Source organism: Coregonus clupeaformis, chromosome 8, assembly GCF_020615455.1.
Source record: "Coregonus clupeaformis isolate EN_2021a chromosome 8, ASM2061545v1, whole genome shotgun sequence".
NCBI lineage: Eukaryota > Metazoa > Chordata > Actinopteri > Salmoniformes > Salmonidae > Coregonus > Coregonus clupeaformis.
The window spans coordinates 37,108,511-37,133,005 of record NC_059199.1 but is presented as its reverse complement, the minus strand read 5'-3'; the positions used below and the strand labels follow the sequence as shown (position 1 = coordinate 37,133,005).

Sequence of the window (24,495 nt, the reverse complement as noted above, 5' to 3'; positions counted from 1 at the left end):
GAAAAAAAAATCCAGAAAATCACATTGTAGGATTTTTAATGAATTTATTTGCAAATTATGGTGGAAAATAAGTATTTGGTCAATAACAAAAGTTTCTCAATACTTTGTTATATACACTTTGTTGGCAATGACACAGGTCAAACGTTTTCTGTAAGTTTTCACAAGGTTTTCACACACTGTTGCTGGTATTTTGGCCCATTCCTCCATGCAGATCTCCTCTAGAGCAGTGATGTTTTGGGGCTGTTGCTGGGCAACACGGACTTTCAACTCCCTCCAAAGATTTTAATAATAATAATAATATGCCATTTAGCAGACGCTTTTATCCAAAGCGACTTACAGTCATGCGTGCATACATTTAATTTTTAATTTTTTGTGTATGGGTGGTCCCGGGGATCGAACCCACTACCTTGGCGTTACAAGCGCCGTGCTCTACCAGCTGAGCTACCTAATAATTGCTCCCACAGTTGATTTTCTATGGGGTTGAGATCTGGAGACTGGCTAGGCCACTCCAGGACCTTGAAATGCTTCTTACGAAGCCACTCCTTCGTTGCCCGGGCGGTGTGTTTGGGATCATTGTCATGCTGAAAGACCCAGCCACGTTTCATCTTCAATGCCCTTGCTGATGGAAGGAGGTTTTCACTAAAAATCTCACGATACATGGCCCCATTCAGTATTTCCTTTACATGGATCAGTCGTCCTGGTCCCTTTGCAGAAAAATAGCCCCAAAGCATGATGTTTCCACCTCCATGCTTCACAGTAGGTATGGTGTTCTTTGGATGCAACTCAGCATTCTTTGTCCTCCAAACACGACGAGTTGAGGTATTACCAAAAAGTTCTATTTTGGTTTCATCTGACCATATGACATTCTCCCAATCCTCTTCTGGATCATCCAAATGCACTCTAGCAAACTTCAGACGGGCCTGGACATGTACTGGCTTAAGCAGGGGGACACTCCTGTCACTGCAGGATTTGAGTCCCTGGTGGCGTAGTGTGTTACTGATGGTAGGCTTTGTTACTTTGGTCCCAGCTCTCTGCAGGTCATTCACTAGGTCCACCCGTGTGGTTCTGGGATTTTTGCTCACCGTTCTTGTGATCATTTTGACCCCACGGGGTTAGATCTTGCGTGGAGCCCCAGATCGAGGGAGATTATCAGTGGTCTTGTATGTCTTCCATTTCCTAATAATTGCTCCCACAGTTGATTTCTTAAAACCAAGCTGCTTACCTATTGTAGATTCAGTATTCCCAGCCTGGTGCAGGTCTACAATTTTGTTTCTGGTGTCCTTTGACAGCTCTTTGGTCTTGGCCATAGTGGAGTTTGGAGTGTGACTGTTTGAGGTTGTGGACAGGTGTCTTTTATACTGATAACAAGTTCAAACAGGTGCCATTAATACAGGTAACGAGTGGAGGACAGAGGAGCCTCTTAAAGAAGAAGTTACAGGTCTGTGAGAGCCAGAAATCTTGCTTGTTTGTAGGTGACCAAATACTTATTTTCCACCATAATTTGCAAATAAATTCATAAAAAATCCTACAATGTGATTTTCTGGAGAAAAAAATCTCAATTTGTCTGTCATAGTTGACGTGTACCTATGATGAAAATTACAGGCCTCTCTCATCTTTTTAAGTGGGAGAACTTGCACAATTGGTGGCTGACTAAATACTTTTTTTCCCCACTGTATAGTCAGACTCTCCCGCTAGGTGGATGGAGAGAGAGATTGACAGAGAAAGAGGCAGGGACAGATGGAGGGTGATGGCAAGGAAAGAGGGATGATGTTGAGTGATGTCGTCTTCAATTTCTCCGCCCGTTACGCACTCTCTGTCTCTCTCTGTTTGTCTCTTTATCTCTGTCTCTCTCTGTTTGTCTCTTTATCTCTGTCTCTCTCTGTTTGTCTCTTTATCTCTGTCTCTGTGTGTCTCTTTATCTGTGTCTCTCTGTGTGTCTTTATCTGTGTCTCTTTATCGCTGTCTCTCTCTGTCTCTCTTTATCACTGTCTCTGTCTCTTTATCTCTGTCTCTCTCTGTGTCTCTTTATCTCTGTCTCTCTCTGTCTCTTTATCTCTGTCTCTCTCTGTTTGTCTCTTTATCTCTGTCTGTCTCTGTGTCTCTTTATCTCTGTCTCTCTCTGTTTGTCTCTTTATCTCTGTCTCTCTCTGTTTGTCTCTTTATCTCTGTCTCTCTCTGTTTGTCTCTTTATCTCTGTCTCTCTCTGTGTCTCTTTATCTCTGTCTCTCTCTGTTTGACTTTTTATCTCTGTCTCTCTCTGTTTGTCTCTTTATCTCTGTCTCTCTCTGTTTGTCTCTTTATCTCTGTCTCTCTCTGTGTCTCTTTATCTCTGTCTCTCTCTGTTTGTCTCTTTATCTCTGTCTCTCTCTGTTTGTCTCTTTTATGTCTGTCTCTCTCTCCCTTTCTCGCTCTCTGTCAGGATTAGACATGAAGATGTATGTGTGTCTGGAAACAGGCTGCATGCCTTAATGGAGGTGCTAGTCAATAAAGATACTACTTATCAGTGTTCTCTCTTCCTGTTTCCTTCAACCTCCCTCTGTCTGGATGCATATCTAATCTGTTTCTGTGAGTAGGATATGGAAAATGACAAAGAGACAATGCTGACTGATTGACACTGTGCTAGCTGTAGTGGTTCTGGGCTTGTATTCGTAAAGCATCTCAGAGGAGGATCAGATGTACCCTGTCCATGTAATCTCATTCATTATGATCTAAAAGGCTAAACTGATCTGAGATCAGTAGTCCTACTCTGAGAGGCTTTATGAATATGTACCAGGTTAGCCGCTTGTAGACTACTAATCACAAATGCCAGCCATGTCAGTAGAATGTGTTGGAAAGCTTTGTATCAAAGTGGGATATGGAGGCAGAGCTGGCGGGCTCTAACTGTTTGAACTTTTATTCCTGCCATGTTGTTCCCCTAACTATTCTTGTGGGGACCAGAAGAATAGTAAACACATTTTTGTTTGACCAACTGGGGACATTTTGTTGGTCCCCACAAGTTCAAATGCTGTTTCTAGGGGGTTTAGGGTTAAGGTTAGAATTAGTGTTAGTGTTAGGGTTAGGAGCTAGGGTTAGTGTTAGGAGCTAGGTTTAGGGTTAAGGTTAGGTTTTTGGGTTAAGGTTAGGGTAAGAGTACGGGTTAGGGAAAATAGGATTTTGAATGGGACTGAATTGTGTGTCCCCACAAGGTTAGCTGTACAAGACTGTGCGTGTGTGTGGGCCAGATCTTTGCAGCAGCTAACCCAGTGATTCCCTCAGGAGACAGAGATGTTTCCACTAACGTCAGAGACTGGATGCTCAGTGTCTACGTCACACTGTGGGATAGTCTGTAGCATGGCTAGCTGAAAATAGGAACCACTTCCTGGAAGCTGATATGGCTGTTTGATGCTCCTCTGAAGCTCTGTGGAGGATTGTGTTGTTTACAGCTCTGAACTCTGCATTAAAACTATATACAACAAAAAAAAGATAGGCTTGTGAGCTACTGTTACATATTCTGCTCACAAAATGTATGGAAATGATCATGTCCTCATGTATGAAGAAGATGGGAGTTGCTCCCTACTCGACCAGGGAAGACTTTGGGATCAGGGAAAGTCTCTCACCCTAATATGTTTGTATGTGTTTATGTAAGTTTTAACAACTGTCAAGTTAAATTAAATGACGTCTGGGATTACTGTAGTTGTGTGTCTTCTGACTGGCTGATCCTCTCTGCTGCTGTTCTAGATGGGATCAGTATGACAGGCCTCCCCATCTCCAGCCCCCTGAGACAAGTCCTCAAACCCCGGGCTGAGACCAAGCCGTTGGGGAGCGAGTCCAGCAAGACAGACTACAACCACATCAAGGTAGGACTGACACCTCTCCTCTCCCCTCTCCTCCTCTCTTTTCTCTAAACAATGTGATCTTGTATTACCACAATGATATTTCAGCTGGAACATTTCTCTACTTAATCATTTCCGTGACACTTTACTCATTTCATGACTTCCAAAGGTTCTTTTAAATGTATTTCCCTCCTTGTGTTGCTGTCTGTCTCAGCCCATATTCTGATGCTGCAGATAGGTAATGAGCGTCATGTTGGGGTAATTAGGGTGGGTGTAGCTGTTTGTTTAAAAAGCAGGGAGGGAGCTGAGGATAGACAGATAGAAAGACAGAGAGCCTAACTGCAGCTTTTCGCACATAGACAAGAAGGTACACAGAGTTAATGTGGTGTGTCTCTATCAGGCTGCAGCTGATGTCGATCAGTGGAGAGAACAGGCTGATGCCTCGCTGAACTACATTCTCTGTGGGGTAGAGAGAACAGGGGATGGGATATGTGTGTGTGTGAGGCTTTGGTGTTGTAGAGTTTGTTGAGTTCTGTCTGCAGGGGTGAACCTCTCCATTGTGACTGATCACGGAGCGCTTATGGATAGCTGTAATGTACGCACACACAACCTCCCAGCCGCGTCCACTCTACCATTCCCTCTCCTAATATACATATCTCCTCGCCTCTGGCCATATTACATAACCTAGACGTTTTCAAAGTGTGAGGCACGCCTGTCTGTGTGTGTGGGGGTGGGGGGGGGGCGTAAGGGGAGGTGTAAAAGGATAGCCAAGTCAAATAATAATGAATAAATATTAGGCCTGTTTCTAGCTACAATCCCAGGGAAAACCTCTTTAAAAGCAGTTTTGATGGCTACATTTAAAAAGAGGGATATCCCAGTTTTCCAGTGCTACCACGTTAATTTCTCAACTCCTAAAATTGCTCTCATGGCGTCTTAAAAAAAATGCAATTACAACAATTTATTTTACACCGCTGTCTCAGACTTTGAAAACGCCTGACGTAACCCATTACACGTAGAGAATCTATACAGGAGGAAGAATCTCCTTCTTAATTCCATTATGCTGCCCTCCAACTCTCCACTGAAAATATGAAGCTGACCATTCCATCAGTCGGCTGGTTGAGTTTATTAAGAACAGAGTAGAGAATGACAGACAGGCAGCTCAGACTCTCAGTGCAGATTATGTTGTTTATACAGTTTTGCTGCAGAGGTGATCCCAGAACCGACCAATTACACATAATGTGGGAACTTTGCCATAACATAGCCCTGTGTGTGCATTTTTGAAGTGTAATGGATAAGGGGTGATTTGCACATAAATCGGAACTCTCCTGCTGGTTAGACTGAACAGTCTGAATGTTAACCAATGTTTTCCCTAACTGTGTTTGAGTATGTAACAAGACCACTGATAATCTCCCTCGATCCGGGGCTCACGCAAGATCTCACCCCGTGGGGTCAAAATGATCACAAGAACGGTGAGCAAAAATCCCAGAACCACACGGGGGACCTAGTGAATGACCTGCAGAGAGCTGGGACCAAAGTAACAAAGCCAACCATCAGTAACACACTACGCCGCCAGGGACTCAAATCCTGCAATGCGAGACGTGTCCCCCTGCTTAAGCCAGTACATGTCCAGGCCCGTCTGAAGTGCATTTGGATGATCCAGAAGAGGATTGGGAGAATGTCATATGGTCAGATGAAACCAAAATATAACTTTTTGGTAAAAACTCAACTTCGTCATGTTTGGAGGACAAAGAATGCTGAGTTGCATCCAAAGAACACCATACCTACTGTGAAGCATGGGGTTGGAAACATCATGCTTTGGGGCTGTTTTCTGCAAAGGGACCAGGACGACTGATCCGTGTAAAGGAAAGAATGAATGGGGCCATGTATCGTGAGATTTTGAGTGAAACCCTCCTTCCATCAGCAAGGGCATGAGATAAAGTGGCTGGGTTTTCCTGATGATCTCGTCTACTTTGGGGGTGCTGGTTGAATCACTTGGTTGGGGGGGAGGAGGTAAACCATGTGTTTGAGCTGTATATTAAAAATTTCTCGTGGCTACTCTTATTTGAATGTACGGTGCTATATGGATTCATATTTCCTGAGGCATCTGACTCATCGTTTTGATGCAACATTGTTTTTAGTCTGACTCACTCTAGATTTGTACTTAGCTGGCCTACTGGTTCTAGTGCAGGTCATCATAGTGTCTGCCCACTATTTCTTACTGAAAACAACAACTAAAACCTACATGGACTGCTTTTTTGCCAGTTTTTGCTCGTAGTAAATGTACTTTCTATTGAAAGATGTGATTTCATAATCACATATCCCATTGATACTGTATGTAGCTGAAATGCCTTATGTGCACAGATTGGGTCAACCAACTTTTTTCCCCAGACTGTAGTTCTACTTCATAGATTGTTTTGTCTTAGCCTTCACAGTGGTGCGCTTGATAAACTTGTGCCTTCATCCACCTTCCTGCTCGTGTGTATGTGGGTATGTGTTTTAGCCTACCTTCCTCCACATCCGTGCTGATCATACTGATTGCCTGTCCAATAGGAACCAGTGGTATTTCCCTCTGAGCCACCTGGTGAACAATCCTATTCCTTCTCATAATGATATTTCTACTCTGTGCCTCTGCATTTGTTACAGTAGTTAGCTACACATCACAGCCTGCTTGGAAATGCCACAGGAATACATTGTGTGTGTGTGTGTGTGCGCGCAGTTGTTTGCATGCGTGCCTATTATGCTCAACAATTGTCATGTGAATTTCTATCTCTAATTCAACCTAAGCTTGAATCATTACCAGAGGTTGTAAGGCTCTGGTTTTAATCATAAATTATTCAAGGTCCATAACCACGAAGAAGGATTTTTTGTATGTTTATTCATGGAGAGCTCTGATGCCAAAAACACAAACATACGATTTTATACCTCCTGAACTTGACTCCTCCCACCTTTAGGTGGCTTTTCTAAACAGTTTCCGCCTTCCCCTTCACCCTTGAATGTTTAGTACCGCCCCCTCTGTTAGTGGGTTGACACTACATGATAATTCTAACATTTATACTGTATTTGGGGTGAAATCCTTTAGTCATTATTCTTAAAATCCAAATTAATCTAACAATCCACCCCTTTGACTAAATATTCCCACATTCAGGATAAATGTATTTTACAAGCATGATTAATCTCAGAGATCACATCAGAACTAATAAACATTTCATCCAATTGCGGTCTTTCAGGGTCCAAATCCTCGTCATCCACCAAGCCTGGAGGATCGTTTTCACATTCCCCTGGTCAGAGTCCGGAGTCAGTCCATCTCTCATCATTGTTTAGATACTGCATTTCACCAACGCCTGACTCACCAATCCTCGGACACAGGGAACAAGACAACAACCACATAATACAAGAATACCCATACAAACACTGACCGCTCCTAAGATGGTGGCTGCTAGGGTTTTCCATTTATCAAATATTTCATCAAACCACCCTATCCACAATGTACTAACTTCTGAGTTCAGTTCATCCTTCACTTAGTGCAGTTAATTCTGTAAGAGCTCTGGTGACTGTCCCATCCAGTGTGGTGTTGTTAGGGGATAAATGTGCAACAATGGCTTATCTTTCTATAGACACCGGCCCTTTCTGCCTGATCTAGAACCAACCTCTACTAAGTTATGAGCGGGATGGCGGATAATCGCTCAGAGATCCCCTTTACTGCATCTCTAGTCTGGTCAATAAATCATTGTTGGTTGTAATAGATATAATTTATCCAGTCCATATTTTTGTTTATTGTCACCCACCAGAAAAATGTTGTAGTAAAACTCTCCCATATTTGATTCATAGCTTTGTATTTGTCTGGAACACCCCTGGGGATGCCTATACCATCTATCCAAATTGGGCTATTTCCATCCTGACTTATATTTCTTTTTCTCCTAATTATTCTTCCTGTCACTGGTCTTTGATGACCAATTCTTACAGGTTGGACCAACAATACTGGTGCACAAGTACCCACCCATCCCTCTGGTAATGTCTGCCGAATGCTCCCTTTGTTAGTGCATGCCCACCACACATCAGTCAGAGGGATGGTTAGGCTCCTAATTTTTTTTCTCCCTCCCTTCCTTATCTAAATCAGTCACATTAATTATCTCCTTACAGCCATCAAAATCACCCAAGTTACGGGTGCCATTTCTATGTATGTAACACTGGTATTCGCCAGGAGTTAAAGTGAATCTAGGTGGGCTGGCCCAGTATGTCAATTTTGCCAGCCCAATCCCTGTGCAATTTGGCTCTTTTTGATTGGACCCCAGGTCTAATACACAGGGAAACATTGCCTTTGGCATTGGGGCGGTCAACATTGTCGGTCGCCCAATGGAGCATGCATAACAATTGGTCTCCCCCAAGGCCCTAGCGGTGTATTTCATCCACTTTAACCAGAGATTCTCATCAGGGACCCCCTCCACTTCCCCATTGTTCCATTCTGGGAAGAGAAAATCTTTCATAGTGGACGGGTTAGTCGAATTGACTCCGTCATCCCTTGACTGATCTACTCGGTCTATTGCTGTTAGTGGATTAATGACAGTACCTGTGCTTTCCATATCTTTTGACTCCATCAAATGTAATCTTAGACAAGTATCCCATCCGTATTTGTCCGCGCAAGCCCAGTAAGTTGAATCTTACTCCCCACCCTTCTCTGACTCCTATTTTGTAGATCACTCGCCCTTGACGGTCAGTATGTCGGGTCGCTTCCCTTTTATTTCTTAATAATGGTAAGGCCATAGCGTAATTGGTGCGAGGTGGTGGTGGATCTTGACATACCACGACTATTGTCGAGACTATGATGCAGCTCAGGGTCACCCATATTCCCAAAAACCGCCAACCCTCTCCTGTCTTGAGTCCTTCTGCTCAGTACCACCCCATACTCACACCCTAGGAACACACTACAGTGATGATAGGTCTGGGTAGGAGATCTTCGTTGACAGAGGTGACCCCCGGACCCTGTGGCCCAGTTCTGCTCGCCAACTCTGGTGCTTGTATGTGGTCTTACCTTCTTGCAGTGGGTAACATGGACCCAGGTTCCTCTCTCTGCTATTCTAATGGCCAAGGTGGTGACCAACATAACCTGATAGGGCCCTTCCCAACAGGCCTGCTTCCAGTTTTCCTTCTAGTGAATGGATGCTCACCAGTCACCTGGTTAGATAGTGGGTCACCTTCTCCTTTAGTTCACCTGTGGGGCACAAAACCTCTGACATACGGGTGTGGTTAATAAACTATCTTCACACATGTTCAGATTAATCTAACAATTTCTGACTGCATTCTCTTTTTAGACTATCTAAAAAAATGTTTTTTTTTTAAAAGTATTTTGTCCTCTCCTTCGTATATTATTTAATCCTACAATTAGCCTCTTCCCCCCTCTTGACACATAGTTCTGCTTATGTGTCAATATTTACCACCTACCTAAACATTCCCTTAGGTAATTTATCAACCAATTGCCATGTCTTTCATTTTTGAGATTGTCTTTTGCTTCTTTATTGCTCCTCCCACTTCCTTTGTCTTTATGGCGGCTAAATTCGACTTTCATTCAGTTCAGAATCAATTAGTAATCCAATCAATCAATCTCTTATCTTGTAAAAACACTTATGTTTAGTTCAACCTCTGTTCTACCCCGGCTCTCCCGGGCTTGACCTGAAGACTGATTGTTGGACATGACAAGTCCATATTTAGGTCACCTAAGTCTTCTGCCTAGCAACAAAGAATAAAAACCTCTATGTTCGTGATTAACCCAGTTATCTCTAATAGCCCACCAAAAAAAACCCATCATCTTTAAATCGCGACCAATGTCATATCCCTCTTTACTCTCTACCATTTGGGTAACATCCCTGATATATGTATGCCTCCCTAGAGTTCCAAATGATTTTACCATGGGCCGCCATTGCCTTCCCATAGATAAGATCACTTAATTTACCCGCATGCAGTACATAATGGAGTACCCAAGCTTTACAACAGTCTATCCTTACCAAAAAGCTCATCATTCTTTATCTAATTTTTTTTTTCTCTAGTCCCTATCTACCTGATCCTATTGCTAAATCAATGATCTAGGCAATAGTTGTCTCGCCTTAGATTGTACATTCCTCTGATTACTGCAGCTTATTCCATTAATTTAGGTTCAAATATCCCCCAACCAACCGTTCCATCCTACAGCATAGTAAACACCACCCATGAACTGCTGAAAATCCCCTAAATTCAACATAACAACCCTTTATAAACATCATGCTGGGTGTGTTTTTTTTAAATTTGAAAAACCCAATTGAAAAACAACAATCAAAGATAGCCAGGCTCAACTTAATTTTGTAGCTCCCTTTTATGACCTAACTTCACTACTGCTTCCCCTTAGCAACATTCCAATGATATAACCTAATCTCTTTCTCCTGGTTATACATTTTGTTAACCTTCAATTACCATCAGTAATCTAAAGATGGTAGTACACACAAAACATGATACAGATATCCCCAGTCCTAACCCATGAATAATGTTTGTATCAATCTAATTCCTTATAACTAATCCATAAAATCACTCAAAATTCCTCGAGTATACAATGATTATTTAATTGATTACTCTAAATCTGCTACATGTGATCTCATTTCAAATGATCCATTATCAATTATTTGATCCACCCCCTAAGAAAATCTCTCTCCCCTTCTATTCTGGAGTTCTACCTCTACCAGCTATTTCCCCTAGTGGCCATTAAATACTCAGCTCCCGTATGTTCTTTTTCTTACTCTATCCTGTCTACTATTCCGCTCATGATGGATTGCATATCTCTTGACCTCGGCCTACGAAGTAGTTCCCCATCCCACTAAAGTCCTCTTAATATTCCTGCTTATTTCTGGTCTCATTCCACTAAGGAATGCTATTTATTAGCTGCTGATGGTACGGAGTATCATTTCCCTGTCCCTGGGGAGGCTCAGGTATGCCACTTGGCTGATGGTCTCACTGTCTTCCTGTTTACATTCATGTACTTTGGAGAAGTCAGCATGTCGATGGTAATGTTCCCTTAAATTATTACACAACTCAGTTATTTTCCCAACATATTGCCCATGGTAGGACTGCTCCATTGGCATCCCCTGAAACCCACTGCCCCCGAACAGCTGCCCAATCTTTCCCAACTAGGGTTCTGACTGCCCTCTCAATTTCCCCTGTGTTTAGCTTAAAGCTTGCTGCTAGACTCTCCAAATCCCTCTTGAACCCCTCTGTTCCTGTCTTAGGGTGCACCACACCCTCTATAGCTCTTACTACATCTCCTCAACTCCCTGTGTTTAAACTCTGTGTTTACTTTCTCTAGCTTTTCCTGCCTCTTTCTCTCTATCTAACTCTACCCTTAACCTGCCTATTTCCTCTCTACGCTTCTATCATTACTGAATCAATGATAATACATTTACATTCTAGTCACCTAGCAGACGCTCCTATCCAGAGCGACCTACAGTTAGTGAATACATATATATATATTTTTTTTTATACTGGCCCCCCGTGGGAATCGAACCCACAACCCTGGCGTTGCAAACACCATGCTCTATCAACTGAGCTACATCCCTGCCGGCCATTCCCTCCCCTACCCTGGACGACGCTTGGCCAATTGTGCGCCGCCCATGAGTCTCCCGGTCGCGGCCGGCTGCGACAGAGCCTGGATTCGAACCAGGATCTCTAGTGGCACAGTTAGCACTGCGATGCAGTGCCTTAGACCACTGCGCCACTCAGGAGACAATAACTGCAATAACTATCAATAATAATTATAATAACTATTACGAATTATATTGTGTCCTTTTTCTGATGTTATAATTGTAGTCTATTCCATCACTTTAGTTTAAAATATAGATTTATTTATAACAAATCCAGAACCCACCACAGGCTGGCGCTATTCCCCCAGCACAACAGCCAATGCCACTTGCTTCCCTGTAACGAAAATAAATTATCGTTTTAAAATGTTCCAACTATTTGTATTTTCCCGCCAACCCATTTCAGTTCGCTATTCAATCTCTTTAACAGTTCTCTCTGATTCGGCCCCAATCAATAAAACAAATGCTTGATATCGTTGATCAGCATACACTTAATGACATTCCTACCATTTGAACTATGTACTGTCTCTCACCTCCTCCCCCTCTCCTGCTCCTTCCTACATTATGGGGGAGGCGCGGGAAACTTCCCTACAATCTTCCTTCTTAGGAAATAATGTCATTCATACTTGTAACATATTTTCATAGACCTATCTAGAATATTACTAAAGCTATCTAATGCAACTTTTAATACACATAAAAACTCTCTCTCCCTACACCCATTCCCCATTGAATAAGTGCGTCTTCCTAGTTACCCCATAACCACGCCTCAAATCTCTTATTCAGCATTTAACCAACCAAATACTAAGTAGTATCCGGTTATCATTCATACCCGCCGTTGAATTCCCTCATACACACATATTTCACCTTATGTCATTCAAATGCCCAACACAACATAATAGTTCAATGCAACCCTCTATTGGTTCTGCAAGTCGCTCCGGACCAGAGCGTCTGCCAAATGACCAAAAATGCTAATGTAAATATACTCTACTTTCTCACTCATGACGTACGTCTACGTTTGAGTGCGAAAGTTCATACATATGCATCGTTGGAATTTTATAGGTACCTCTCAAATAATCGCTTTGTGGTGTTTTTAGCCAATTCTTAATTGACACAAATCATTTTTTCAAACATTTTACCCGTTGAACCAAAAAATTGACTGTCCTATTCCTTTTCTTTACCCCTGCAGTCACGATGGTTAAATATTCCTTTGTTACCGTTAAAGCACTTTTCGCGCTTAAAAAAACACTCGCTCTCTCTAGCCCCTCCTTTCGCTGTTTTTTCAAATTCATTTTATATGCATCTGCCTAATCATATAACTTCTAACTTTTTACTTCGAGATGCCCAATAAATTCATACCTCTTCTCCCAAATGGATCCATAAAACATATTTCTTTGATCTCTTCCTAACATATATCTTTCATCCCCCGTTAATTCTCGGACCTCTTTAGAAGATTTATTTCCCATGGTGGAAAAATAAAAATCCCCCCCTTTAGTAATAATTCCCAGAATTATTCTTCTAGGAGCTATTATTTTAGTGTGTCTCTTGAGCCAATGTATGATCTGCTTTTGTAATTAACCATTTAAAATTATTTAACCCCTAACCCAGAGTTTTTTATTTAAAACTCCGGTTTCATGAAAGGGGTCGATAACCATTTGTTCTCACGCGACCCAATTTTTTTTTAGCTCCTTCCTTGAAACAATTATCACGTATACTGATGGATTCTCAAGTCTCAAACGTACACAACATTATACAGTCATTTGCTAAACCTATTTGTAACCTAGAGGTCGTAACTGCTCTAGTTTCATGAAACACACAGAGTTCTAGCAAATCCCCAGTCGTATACGCGACTTTTGACCTGTTTTATGTATCCATAGCACACTACAAAAATCATCCCTTTCCCTGTTTATCGTAGCACTGTACCCAGTACAGTCTCAATAAAAACTAGTTTACATTGGTGATGGCCTTTCACCCCTTGTCATTTCGGACTAGATTATTCTGGTAATAGCTATTTACCTAGGGTCAATTGCGGACCCTCCCCGTTTCGTAATAATTATTACTTCCTTTGAGATTTTGGTAACTATTCTCTGCCCTCCACAATAATTACTATTCTCATACAAGTTCAAATCATTTCACCAAAACCCATGAATAAAAATTGCTGACCTTTTCCTTGCAGTTTGGATTTAAATGCTTTTTCAAACTCGTTAACGTCTTTATCGTTCATAAGAGTAATCTCCGGCCTGTTTATAACCTTAACGTCGAAGGCCAGGACTATTCTCCACGGATGCAATCACCCGGCCGTGCACGGATTCGGTGTCCTTAGAACGATAAAGACGTATTTAAGATCCGGCTCAAAGGACCAATCTGTCATGTGAATTTCTATCTCTAATTCAACCTAAGCTTGAATCATTACAAGAGGTTGTAAGGCTCTGGTTTTAATCATAAATGATTCAAGGTCCATAACCACGAAGAAGGATTTTTTGTATGTTTATTCATGGAGAGCTCTGACGCCAAAAACACAAACATACAATTTTATACCTCCTGAATTTGACTCCTCCCACCTTTAGGTGGCTTTTCTAAACAGTTTCCGCCTTCCCCTTCACCCTTGAATGTTTAGTACCGCCCCCTCTGTTAGTGGGTTGACACTACATGATAATTCTAACATTTATACTGTATTTGGGGTGAAATCCTTTAGTCATTATTCTTAAAATCCAAATTAATCTAACAACAATGTAATAAATTAAGGCTGTTGTGTAATCCGTCGACAGGAAGTGAAGGTGTAAGTTTGACTGTCCGCACTCTGCCTTTCTTCCTGTCTATTTTCACTCTGTCTTTTCCCTGAGGTCTTGCCGTGGTTCATAGTGTTTGTGTGTGGTGTGTTGTGTTGTGCGTGTGTGAAGTACACATTTGTGTTTGTTTGGTGGTGTTTGTGCGTCAGTATTGCTGTGTAGCATCTCTCTATTGTCTCTCTTACCTGCACATGTTTGTGTGACTCACAGGCAGTACAGGAAGAGAACAGTGTGAGAATAGGACACTCAGCTCCATCATATGGGGATGTAGGTTAGAGAGGCTGGTTTGAGTGTCAGGCCTAGGGAGGAGGGGAGGTCTTTATGATTGGGGAGGACTCACTCATTGGGGATGACATGCTCATTCATTTACCCTCCTGAACATAGCTCCCTCTTGCCTGATTACTCAAACTGAGTTATTCCGCTGCTCTGTCATTCGCTAGATACTTCAGTCTGAGACTGCCATCGTTGAAGTCGTTTGTGGGGACGTCAAAATGAGGGTGTTGTACAAAACAAAGTAATCAGCGTTTGGATCGTCTCTAACCAATCGGAGTATCAAAGCCAATGACGTATTTTCAAAATGCCTCTCTACTCTGGCCCAACCCATTGCTTTCTGGGACCAATCAGAGTAGTTGGAATGTGTTTTTTGTTCTAGAAATCGTCAGGGAGGGACTCAAATCCAGACTCATTGTGGAGAAGAAATGTTCACGGCATGACGTTTGTCCGGGGCAATGAATTTGGGTAGCCAGACAAAGCTCCCTCTACTCAGCAGGCACATGGCATCAGGGCCATTTCAAGGCAGAGCTGTGTGCGTGTTTGTGTGTGTGTGTGTGCACGTGTGTGTGTGCGTGTGAGCTAGCTGCTGGGATATTAAAGAGAGACGCCCGGCTGAACTCCTCAGACGCTCAGCTCTGAGGCCATCCCACGCTATCTTCAAAACCACACATGTCTAGGGGTGTGTGTGAGGCTAAACCCTATGTCTGTCTTAACATGTTATTTTTCAATACTCCTCCAACTGCAATATGGAGGCTGAGGGGATCCAGGTTGAATATAAACACTGAAAGATGAGAGGATCCAGGTTGAATATAAACACTGAAAGATGAGAGGATCCAGGTTGAATATAAACACTGAAAGTTGAGAGGATCCAGGTTGAATATAAACACTGAAAGATGAGAGGATCCAGGTTGAATATAAACACTAAATGATGAGAGGATCCATGCTGAATATAAACATGAAACTCGTCCCTAGTGGACCAGTCGAGACAGAGTAAACAGTCTGCAGTAGTTTTTAAGAGCCAGTAGAGGAGAGTGGGTGGATGGATTGAGGGCTATCTGAGGTACTAGGGAGGAAGACTGGGAGGTGGGGAAAGCACCATTTCATTCTTATCCTTATATTTGGGTTTAGAGAAGTCTCAATTGCCCAAAGTTATGAGTTGACCTTGTGACGTTAGACTCTTGAGATCAAATGTGGTGTTCCACAGGATCAATTTCTGGACCTCTGGTATTTTGAATGTATATTAGTGATCTTTTCAAAATAAATGCATAAAATAAACTCCAACCTTAAAGTGGCTGTGTGAAGCGACTGGGGTTATTTTGGGGGTAGGGAGGTAGGGCTCAGTGACTGTTCAGGGGTTTGGACTAGGTGGTATACAGCTACAACCGGAAGGGACTTTTTCGTAGCAGGTTAGGAGAATGTACGCAGCAGATTAGGAGAATTAACGGAGCAGGTTGGGTTTAGAGTACCACTTGGTTGATACATGACACTGACTGTATACAGATCTATTCTGAGCACAATTCAGACCTGCCTGGTGTAACAGACCTTGTTTTCCAGCCAACTGGTCCGCAAGTTAGTTGTCATTGAGTTTTGAGCAAATATAAACTTATGGGGATATAAAGCTAGGAATAGTCTATGTAGGTTAAATATGGCACTATAACCACTGAACTCATATAATAGTCATTTAACAGGTGCTATAGTCATTTAACAGGTGCTATAGACATTTAACAGGTGCTATAGTCATTTAACAGGTGGTATAGTAATTTAACAGGTCGTATAGTCATTTAACAGGTGGTATAGACATTTAACAGGTGGTATAGACATTTAACAGGTGGTATAGCCATTTAACAGGTGGTATAGCCATTTAACAGGTGGTATAGCCATTTAATAGGTGGTATAGCCATTTAACAGGTGGTATAGCCATTTAACAGGTGGTATAGCCATTTAACAGGTGGTGGTATAGCCATTTAACAGGTGGTGCTATAGACATTGTCATTTAACAGGTGGTGCTATAGTCATTTAACAGGTGCTATAGTCATTTAACAGGTGGTGGTATAGCCATTTAACAGGTGGTGCTATAGCCATTTAACAGGTGGTGCTATAGTCATTTAACAGGTGGTATAGCCATTTAACAGGTGGTGTTAAGTCATTTAACAGGTGCTATAGTCATTTAACAGGTGGTGCAATAGTCATTTAACAGGTGGTTGCTATAGTCATATTGAAAACCACCAACGTGCAGATCAGTAGCGGTGTGTGGGTAAAATCACTGGGGAAGCCAAGCCAGAAATAAATGCCATATTACAACCTATGTTTTGTGATAATTGCGTTGTTTGCTCTATAACCTGTTAGTTCATATGCCTTGACACCGTGATATATAGGCCTAAGGCCGAGACAATAAGAAGACACAGTGGCAGAATAAATTCAACCACACCTTTGTTTCATCACAAAACCGGAGAGCAACATCTGTCCGCTGGAGTCCACAAAGCATATTGCATGCAACAAACAGTTACATGACCTACAGCATGGTCAAGCAAGTTAATGTTTCCAACATTTTCAGACTACTATACAACTATTGATTTAGAACCACAGAGAGTTACCGCAAGTCGCAAAGTAGACAGGAGCTACCTCCACTATTCCAGCACCATTTCAACTTCAACATCATCAAATCACCTATGCTTACTCTAATACAGTGACAACTAAAAGATACCAAAAACTATTTAGTCCAGTCAACGTAAGCTAAATATGATGTGGCTGTCCATGGTTCTGATTTCTGTGTGTTAAATCAAATGTTATTTGTCACATACATGTGTTTAGCAGATGTTATTGCGGGTGTAGCGAAATGCTTGTGCTTCTAGCTCGGACAGTGCACTAATATCTAACAAGTAATATCTAACAATTTCACAACATATACCCAATACACAGAAATCTAGTAAGGAATGGAATTTAAGAATATACAGTGGGGAGAACAAGTATTTGATACACTGCTGATTTTGCAGGTTTTCCTAGTTACAAAGCATGTAGAGGTCTGTAATATTTATCATAGGTACACTTCAACTGTGAGAGACGGAATCTAAAACAAAAATCCAGAAAATCACATTGTATGATTTTTAAGTAATTAATTTGCATTTTATTGCATGACATAAGTATTTGATACATCAGAAAAGCAGAACTTAATATTTGGTACAGAAACCTTTGTTTGCAATTACAGAGAACATACGTTTCCTGTAGGTCTTGACCAGGTTTGCACACACTGCAGCAGGGATTTTGGGCCACTCCCCCATACAGACCTTCTCCAGATCCTTCAGGTTTCGGGGCTGTCGCTGGGCAATATGGACTTTCAGCTCCCTCCAAAGATTTACAATTGGGTTCAGGTCTGGAGACTGGCTAGGCCACTCCAGGACCTTGAGATGCTTCTTACGGAGCCACTCCTTAGTTGCCCTGGCTGTGTGTTTCGGGTCGTTGTCATGCTGGATGACCCAGCCACGACCCATCTTCAATGCTCTTACTGAGGGAAGGAGGTTGTTGGCCAAGATCTTGCGATACATGGCCCCATCCATCCTCCCCTCAATACGGTGCAGTCGTCCTGTCCCCTTTGCAGAAAAGCATCCCCAAAGAATGATGTTTCCACCTCCATGCTTCACGGTTGGGATGGTGTTCTTGGGGTTGTACTCTATTTTTGTCTCATCAGACCACATGACCTTCTCCCATACCTCCTCTGGATCATCCAGATGGTCATTGGCAAACTTCAGACGGGCCTGGACATGCGCTGGCTTGAGCAGGGGGACCTTGCGTGCGCTGCAGGATTTTAATCCATGACGGCGTAGTGTGTTACTAATGGTTTTCTTTGAGACTGTGGTCCCACCTCTCTTCAGGTCATTGACCAGGTCCTGCCGTGTAGTTCTGGGCTGATTCCTCACCTTCCTCATGATCATTGATGCCCCACGAGGTGAGATCTTGCATGGAGCCCCAGACCGAGGGTGATTGACCGTCATTTTGAACTTCTTCCATTTTCTAATAAAGCGCCAACAGTTGTTGCCTTCTCACCAAGCTGCTTGCCTATTGTCCTGTAGCCCATCCCAGCCTTGTGCAGGTCTACAATTTTATCCCTGATGTCCTTACACAGCTCTCTGGTCTTGGCCATTGTGGAGAGGTTGGAGTCTGTTTGATTGAGTGTGTGGACAGGTGTTTTTTGTACAGGTAACGAGTTCAAACAGGTGTAGTTAATACAGGTAATGAGTGGAGAACAGGAGGGCTTCTTAAAGAAAAACTAACAGGTCTGTGAGAGCTGGAATTCTTACTGGTTGGTAGGTGATCAAATACTTATGTCATGCAATAAAATGCAAATTAATTACTTAAAAATCATACAATGTGATTTTCTGGATTTTTGTTTTAGATTCCGTCTCTCACAGTTGAAGTGTACCTATGATAAAAATTACAGACCTCTACATACTTTGTAAGTAGGAAAACCTGCAAAATCGGCAGTGTATCAAATACTTGTTCTCCCCACTGTATACATATATGGACAAGCAATGACAGACCGGCATGGACTAAGATACAGTAGAATATTATAGAATACAGTATATACATATGAGATGAGTAGTGCAAGATATGTAAACATTATTAAAGTGACTAGTGTTCCATTTCTTAAAGTGGCCAGTGATTTCAATAGGCAGCAGCAGCCTCTAATGTGCTAGTGATGACTATTTAACAGTCTGATGGCCTTGAGATAGAAGCTGTTTTTCATTCTCTCGGTCCCAGCTTTGATGCACCTGTACTGACTTCACCTTCTGGATGATGGCGGGGTGAACAGGCAGTGGCTCGGGTGGTTGATGTCCTTGATGATCTTTTTGGCCTTCCTGTGACATCGGGTGCTGTAGGTGTCTTGGAGGGCGGGTAGTTTGCCCCTGGTAATGCGTTCGGCAGACCGCACCACCCTCTGGAGAGCCCTGCAGTTGCGGGCGGTGCAGTTGCCATACCAGGCGGTGATACAGCCCGACAGGATTCTCTCAATTGTGCATCTTTAAAAGTTTGTGAGGGTTTTAGGTGCCAAGCCAAATTTCTTCTGCCTCCTGTGGTTGAAGAGGCTCTGTTGCGCCTTCTTCACCACACTGTCTGCGTGGGTGGACCATTTCAGTTTGTCAGTGATGTGTACGCCAAGGAACTTGAAGCTTTCCACCTTCTCCACTGCGGTCCTGTCGATGTGGATAGGGGGGTGCACCCTCTGCTGTTTCCTGAAGTCCACGATCATCTCCTTTGTTTTGTTGACGTTGAGTGAGAGGTTATTTTCCTGGCACCACACTCCCAGAGCCCTCACCTCCTCGCTGTAGGCGGCTTGTCATTGTTGGTAATCAAGCCTACTACTGTTGTGTCGTCTGCAAACTTAATGATTGAGTTGGAGGCGTGCTTGGCCACGCAGTCATGGGTGAACCGGGAGTACAGGAGGAGGCTGAGCACACACCCTTGTGAGGCCCCAGTGTTGAGGATCAGCGAAGTGGAGATGTTGTTTCCTATCTTCACCACCTGTGGACGGCCCGTCAGGAAGTCCAGGACCCAGTTGCACAGGGCGGGGTTCAGACCCAGGGCCTCGAGCTTAATGATGAGCTTGGAGGGTACTATGGTGTTGAATGCTGAGCTATAGTCAATGAACAGCATTCTTACATAGGTATTGCTCTTGTCCAGATGGGATAGGGCAGTGTGATGGCGATTGCATCGTCTGTGGATCTATTGGGGCGGTAAGCAAATTGAAGTGGGTCTAGGGTGACAGGTAAGGTAGAGGTGATATGATCCTTGACTAGTCTCTCAAAGCACTTTGTGTGTGTGTGTGTGTGTTCGTGCAAGTAGAAAAAACATGTTGACTCACCCTACTTGTAGAGAAACGCCAATGCCATCCTCATCTCTTTCATGTTGACGAATTGGTCTATGACTCTGTCATACAGTAGAAGCATTTATTTTTTTGTTGTCCTAGGCTACCTGGCCAAAATGCTTGCTCGCTACCCTAACTTCCTTTCATGGGAAACGTTAGCTAGCCTTCTTCAACATTAGCCTTCTACATCTTGCTACATATTGAACTTGCATCCTCTCAGGCCAGGGGCACAATGTATGAATTTATGGTTGGATCGGAATCGCCGTTATAATCATTGGCCAGTACAGAGAATTAAGCAAGACCACAAGTCCAAATCCCTATCTCCATCCATGGCTAATTTAGGAAAGGGCCAGTTTTAGCTAGCTAGCTAGCCACCAGAGGACAACAACACAATGAGATGTAACAATTAAAGTTGTTTCTGTCAATATAATAATATATAATATGCCATTTAGCAGACGCTTTTATCCAAAGCGACTTACAGTCATGCGTGCATACATTTTTTTTTGTGTATGGGTGGTCCCGGGGATCGAACCCACTACCTTGGCGTTACAAGCGTCATACTCTTTTTGACCAGACAGCATCAGATAGATGGCTTACACTGACAGAGACAGAGGGGCGCTGTTTCGCTCGCTCGGATGCTTTCTCCGGTGAGATACATTAAGCCTCTTGCGAATTTAATGGAAATGATGAAACACATGTTGTAGTTTAATTTCTTGGTCAATTTTTTGGGGAAGCCTGGCTTCCTACACCACACAATGCAAGTGATAATCAACCATGAGGATTATCTTGGCAGAAACTTTACCTATCCATGAATTGATTAATCCATTCACCACCTCCTCTCTCCATGTCCACCGTCCCCTCCCATCTCTCTCAAAGTCCTATCTAAGCATTTTCTTAATGAAAGAGAGTGGCCTTCCCTGGCCCGTGCTGAGTGAGCGAGAGAGAGAGAGAGATCAGTGTTCTCATCCTCAAACTAGGCTGTAGAGGCTAGCTACCACATAAGTATAGTTAAAGAACAGAGCAGGGTACGGAGGCTATGGGCTCTGTGGGGCTAATGGAATCCAGGGGAGATGCTGCCTGCCTGCTTGCACAAATGTCAAACTCTCCCAGTGAAAAAAACATTTGTTCTCAGCGTTTTGCTGTTTACCATTAGGCTTAGCTACGGTAACTCTCTGAGAGCGCGTACTGCGGCATCCATGGAAAAAAACACAAAATATACACAATCAAACAAAGGGGAACAGGAACTGGTTAGTGCACTTTTTTGCTATTCCGGTATTCAGATCGCGACCGTCATTGAATTCCGATCATGGCTTAGACTGTTAAGAAATACTCGTATAGCACAGTTATCTCTGCATTAGATATGATACTTTTCTCCAAAGTAATAGAGATACATTCAGATCAAACAGCACAGTAGTTCTATGTTCCATATGCAATATGGATGCCAATGTGAGATGGGCGATAAGGGATATTTTCCTCCTCCAGGCTGAATCTCATGTTTAATTTACAATAACCCGTCTGCATCAGGAACTGAACTACAGAATCACATAAAGGCTTTAACAAGCTACAGAGAAGGTAAATGGAAATCAATGTTTTCTTGAAGAACTGACATTCGTTATTTTCATATGGTGTTTGAACAAGTAGAGCTAGCTACTGTACCGGTCTGTGTTTTTAGTTGAAATCTACAGTGTGACTTGCAAAGGCTTGTGCGCGCACATGCACGCACGCACGCACGAACACACACACATACACAGAGACCCAGTGCAGTGCTGAGTCATCAGTGAGCAGCCTCTTGAAGTGTGGTCATTGACAGTGGGCTTAGGGAGGTGTGGTGTTCTGTTGCTGCTCTCCTGTGGATCAATTCTAATACATCTCATACAAAGTTTCTTTGCTCCCCTCTCCCCCCATCCAACACCCCCACCCCCCCTCTCACCCCATCCGACCCCTCCCACGTCCCTTCTCCCCCCATCCGACCTCAATCTGCTCATCTCTCCACAACACAAAGGCTACATTTACACAGGAAACTTAATTCTGATATTTTTCCACTAATTGGTCTTTTGACCAATCAGATCAGCTCTTTTGCCAATAATTGGGCAAAAAAAAATCAGAATTGGGCTGCCTGTGTAAATGCAGCCAAAGTTGCTTTCCCTACATCAAAAGGGGTTTGAGCAAAGTGGAAGACGACCTCCTGCAGTCTAAATAATCTTGCTACCAGAACCATTCATGCCCATAGACACACTCCATACATACACACCCCATAGGCCTACAACCTGCGTCATCATTTCAGTGCTGCTAGCTAAGTTGCTTTTCAAAAATTCACCATCAATATCGTTTTTGTGTTTAGTTGTAGTTGTTTTCAATTAGAATTGAAGTCACTCAATTCAGGAGGTGATTTGAATAAAAATTCTAACATTGAACAACGTTTGAAATAAATAGCTTCTCCTCTTCAGTTTATTGAGTCAATGAAAATGACTTTTTTCAGTTATTGAATTGGAATTTCTGTTTTCTTCCTGAATGGACTGATTTCAATTTAGAATTGACCCCAGCCCTGTAGTTTTTTATGTAATATTTATTTTTTTATGTTCCTTCCTCATGATACATTTGATTCTTCTTGCAGTCTGGAGACTTTATATACAATTCCAACTGTAAACATGTTGATGATGATGTTTGTGTTTATATCTCTCAGTCTAACATCCTGAGAGAAATGGATGAGGTACTCATAAGATACAAATGTGCTCAATCTGTGGTCCTTTGAGGATACATTTACAGACATAGAGTACATCTCACCATCCTCCTGTGAGTTTGTCTGAGGAAAATACAAACATGCATGCACGTGCGCACACACACACACACACACACACACACACACACCCTCCCTCCGACTGAGGGGTGGAAAGGGGAGGTGTAACCTTTCATGGCGAATAAAGCATACATTTTAATGAGCATGTGGATACCGGACTTCACACAATGTTCTAAATCTCCTTTATACCGGGTTACAGCAGCCACTGGTGTTATTTCCAATTATCCAATTATATCTCTTTCTATTCTTCCCTATCGCTATTCATGTGATACCGTTGATAACCTTTGCAAACAGTCTGAGGCTATGCCGAACTTAATCATTATATAGTTCCTCTTGAAAGGCCATTTCTCACAATGAAGTGCTTTCATAGCTGACTAGCAGATAATGGGCAAGTCCCCTGATCTTCTCTGTCTGACAGAGATGTTGTGAAATGTAACCAGGGTCAGATCAGTGGAGATCATTGGAATTGGGTGTACTTTTCATTGTTGCTGTTTCTTTTGTCCAACCCCGCTACTCCTGTAGATTGTATCATTTTGACAGCTTCTCCACTTGGCAGTGTTTGGCATTGGTAAGCTTGGTGAAAGTTTGCTGGCTATGAATTTATGAGTCAGCTGTTAAGAGCGATGAAGCAATGGAGAGAGATGATTGGGAGATGGATGGATGGATGGATGGATGGATGGAGGGAGGGAGGGAGGGAGGGAGGGAGGGAGGGAGAGAGAGAGGGAGAGAGAGAGAGAGAGAGAGAGAGAGAGAGAGAGAGAGAGAGAGAGAGAGAGAGAGAGAGAGAGAGAGAGAGGGAGAGAGAGAGAGAGAGAGAGAGAGAGAAGGATAATTACGTTGACGATAATTGAGCAATCAGGTGGCATCATCAGAAGCTCTCCTCTTGGGGTGTGCGGCACTGTGCCAACAACTTTATTCCTCTAATCTGTTCACCTTAACGCTGTGTTTGATTCCCTTTCATCTAACTGTTGCCAGCTTTACGCCACCCACGCTGGTGGGATAGACACCTCAGAGGTAGGCTTGGGCGGTATACCGTTGAAAATATTTATTTGACGTAAAAAAAAAAGACTTCGCTCTCACAAGGTCACACACGGTATCTACGCATGTGCACGGGTTCGCTTCACGCTGTTCACAGCGTGGTAGCCAGGGCACCAAAACAGCAGAGATGTTGAGCCTCGCACTTCAATGCGTTTAGTTGTTGCGGAAATTGACCTACTATGCTGTTTTCTTTCTGCAACTATGTCATATCGCTGAGTCTACCTCTATAAATACCTGCAGTCAACTTGTGTAATACACTAGGAGATAAAGAAGATTTTGTTGTTCATTTCACCTTTCACATAATATTTCATTATGAAGCTTACCGGTAGTCCCC

General features: G+C 42.8%; 1 protein-coding gene across 4 annotated transcripts in view; it reads left to right on the top strand.

The window, feature by feature from the left end:
* Positions 1-24,495, top strand: part of LOC121571948 (trafficking protein particle complex subunit 9) — a 322,870-nt gene that overhangs the window by 147,938 nt on the left and 150,437 nt on the right. For all 4 annotated transcript variants that reach the window (XM_041883749.2, XM_041883745.2, XM_041883747.2 and 1 more), the window contains one exon: positions 3,718-3,836. In XM_041883749.2, coding sequence (XP_041739683.1) covers positions 3,718-3,836 — 119 coding nt within the window. The remainder of the gene's footprint in view (positions 1-3,717; positions 3,837-24,495) is intronic.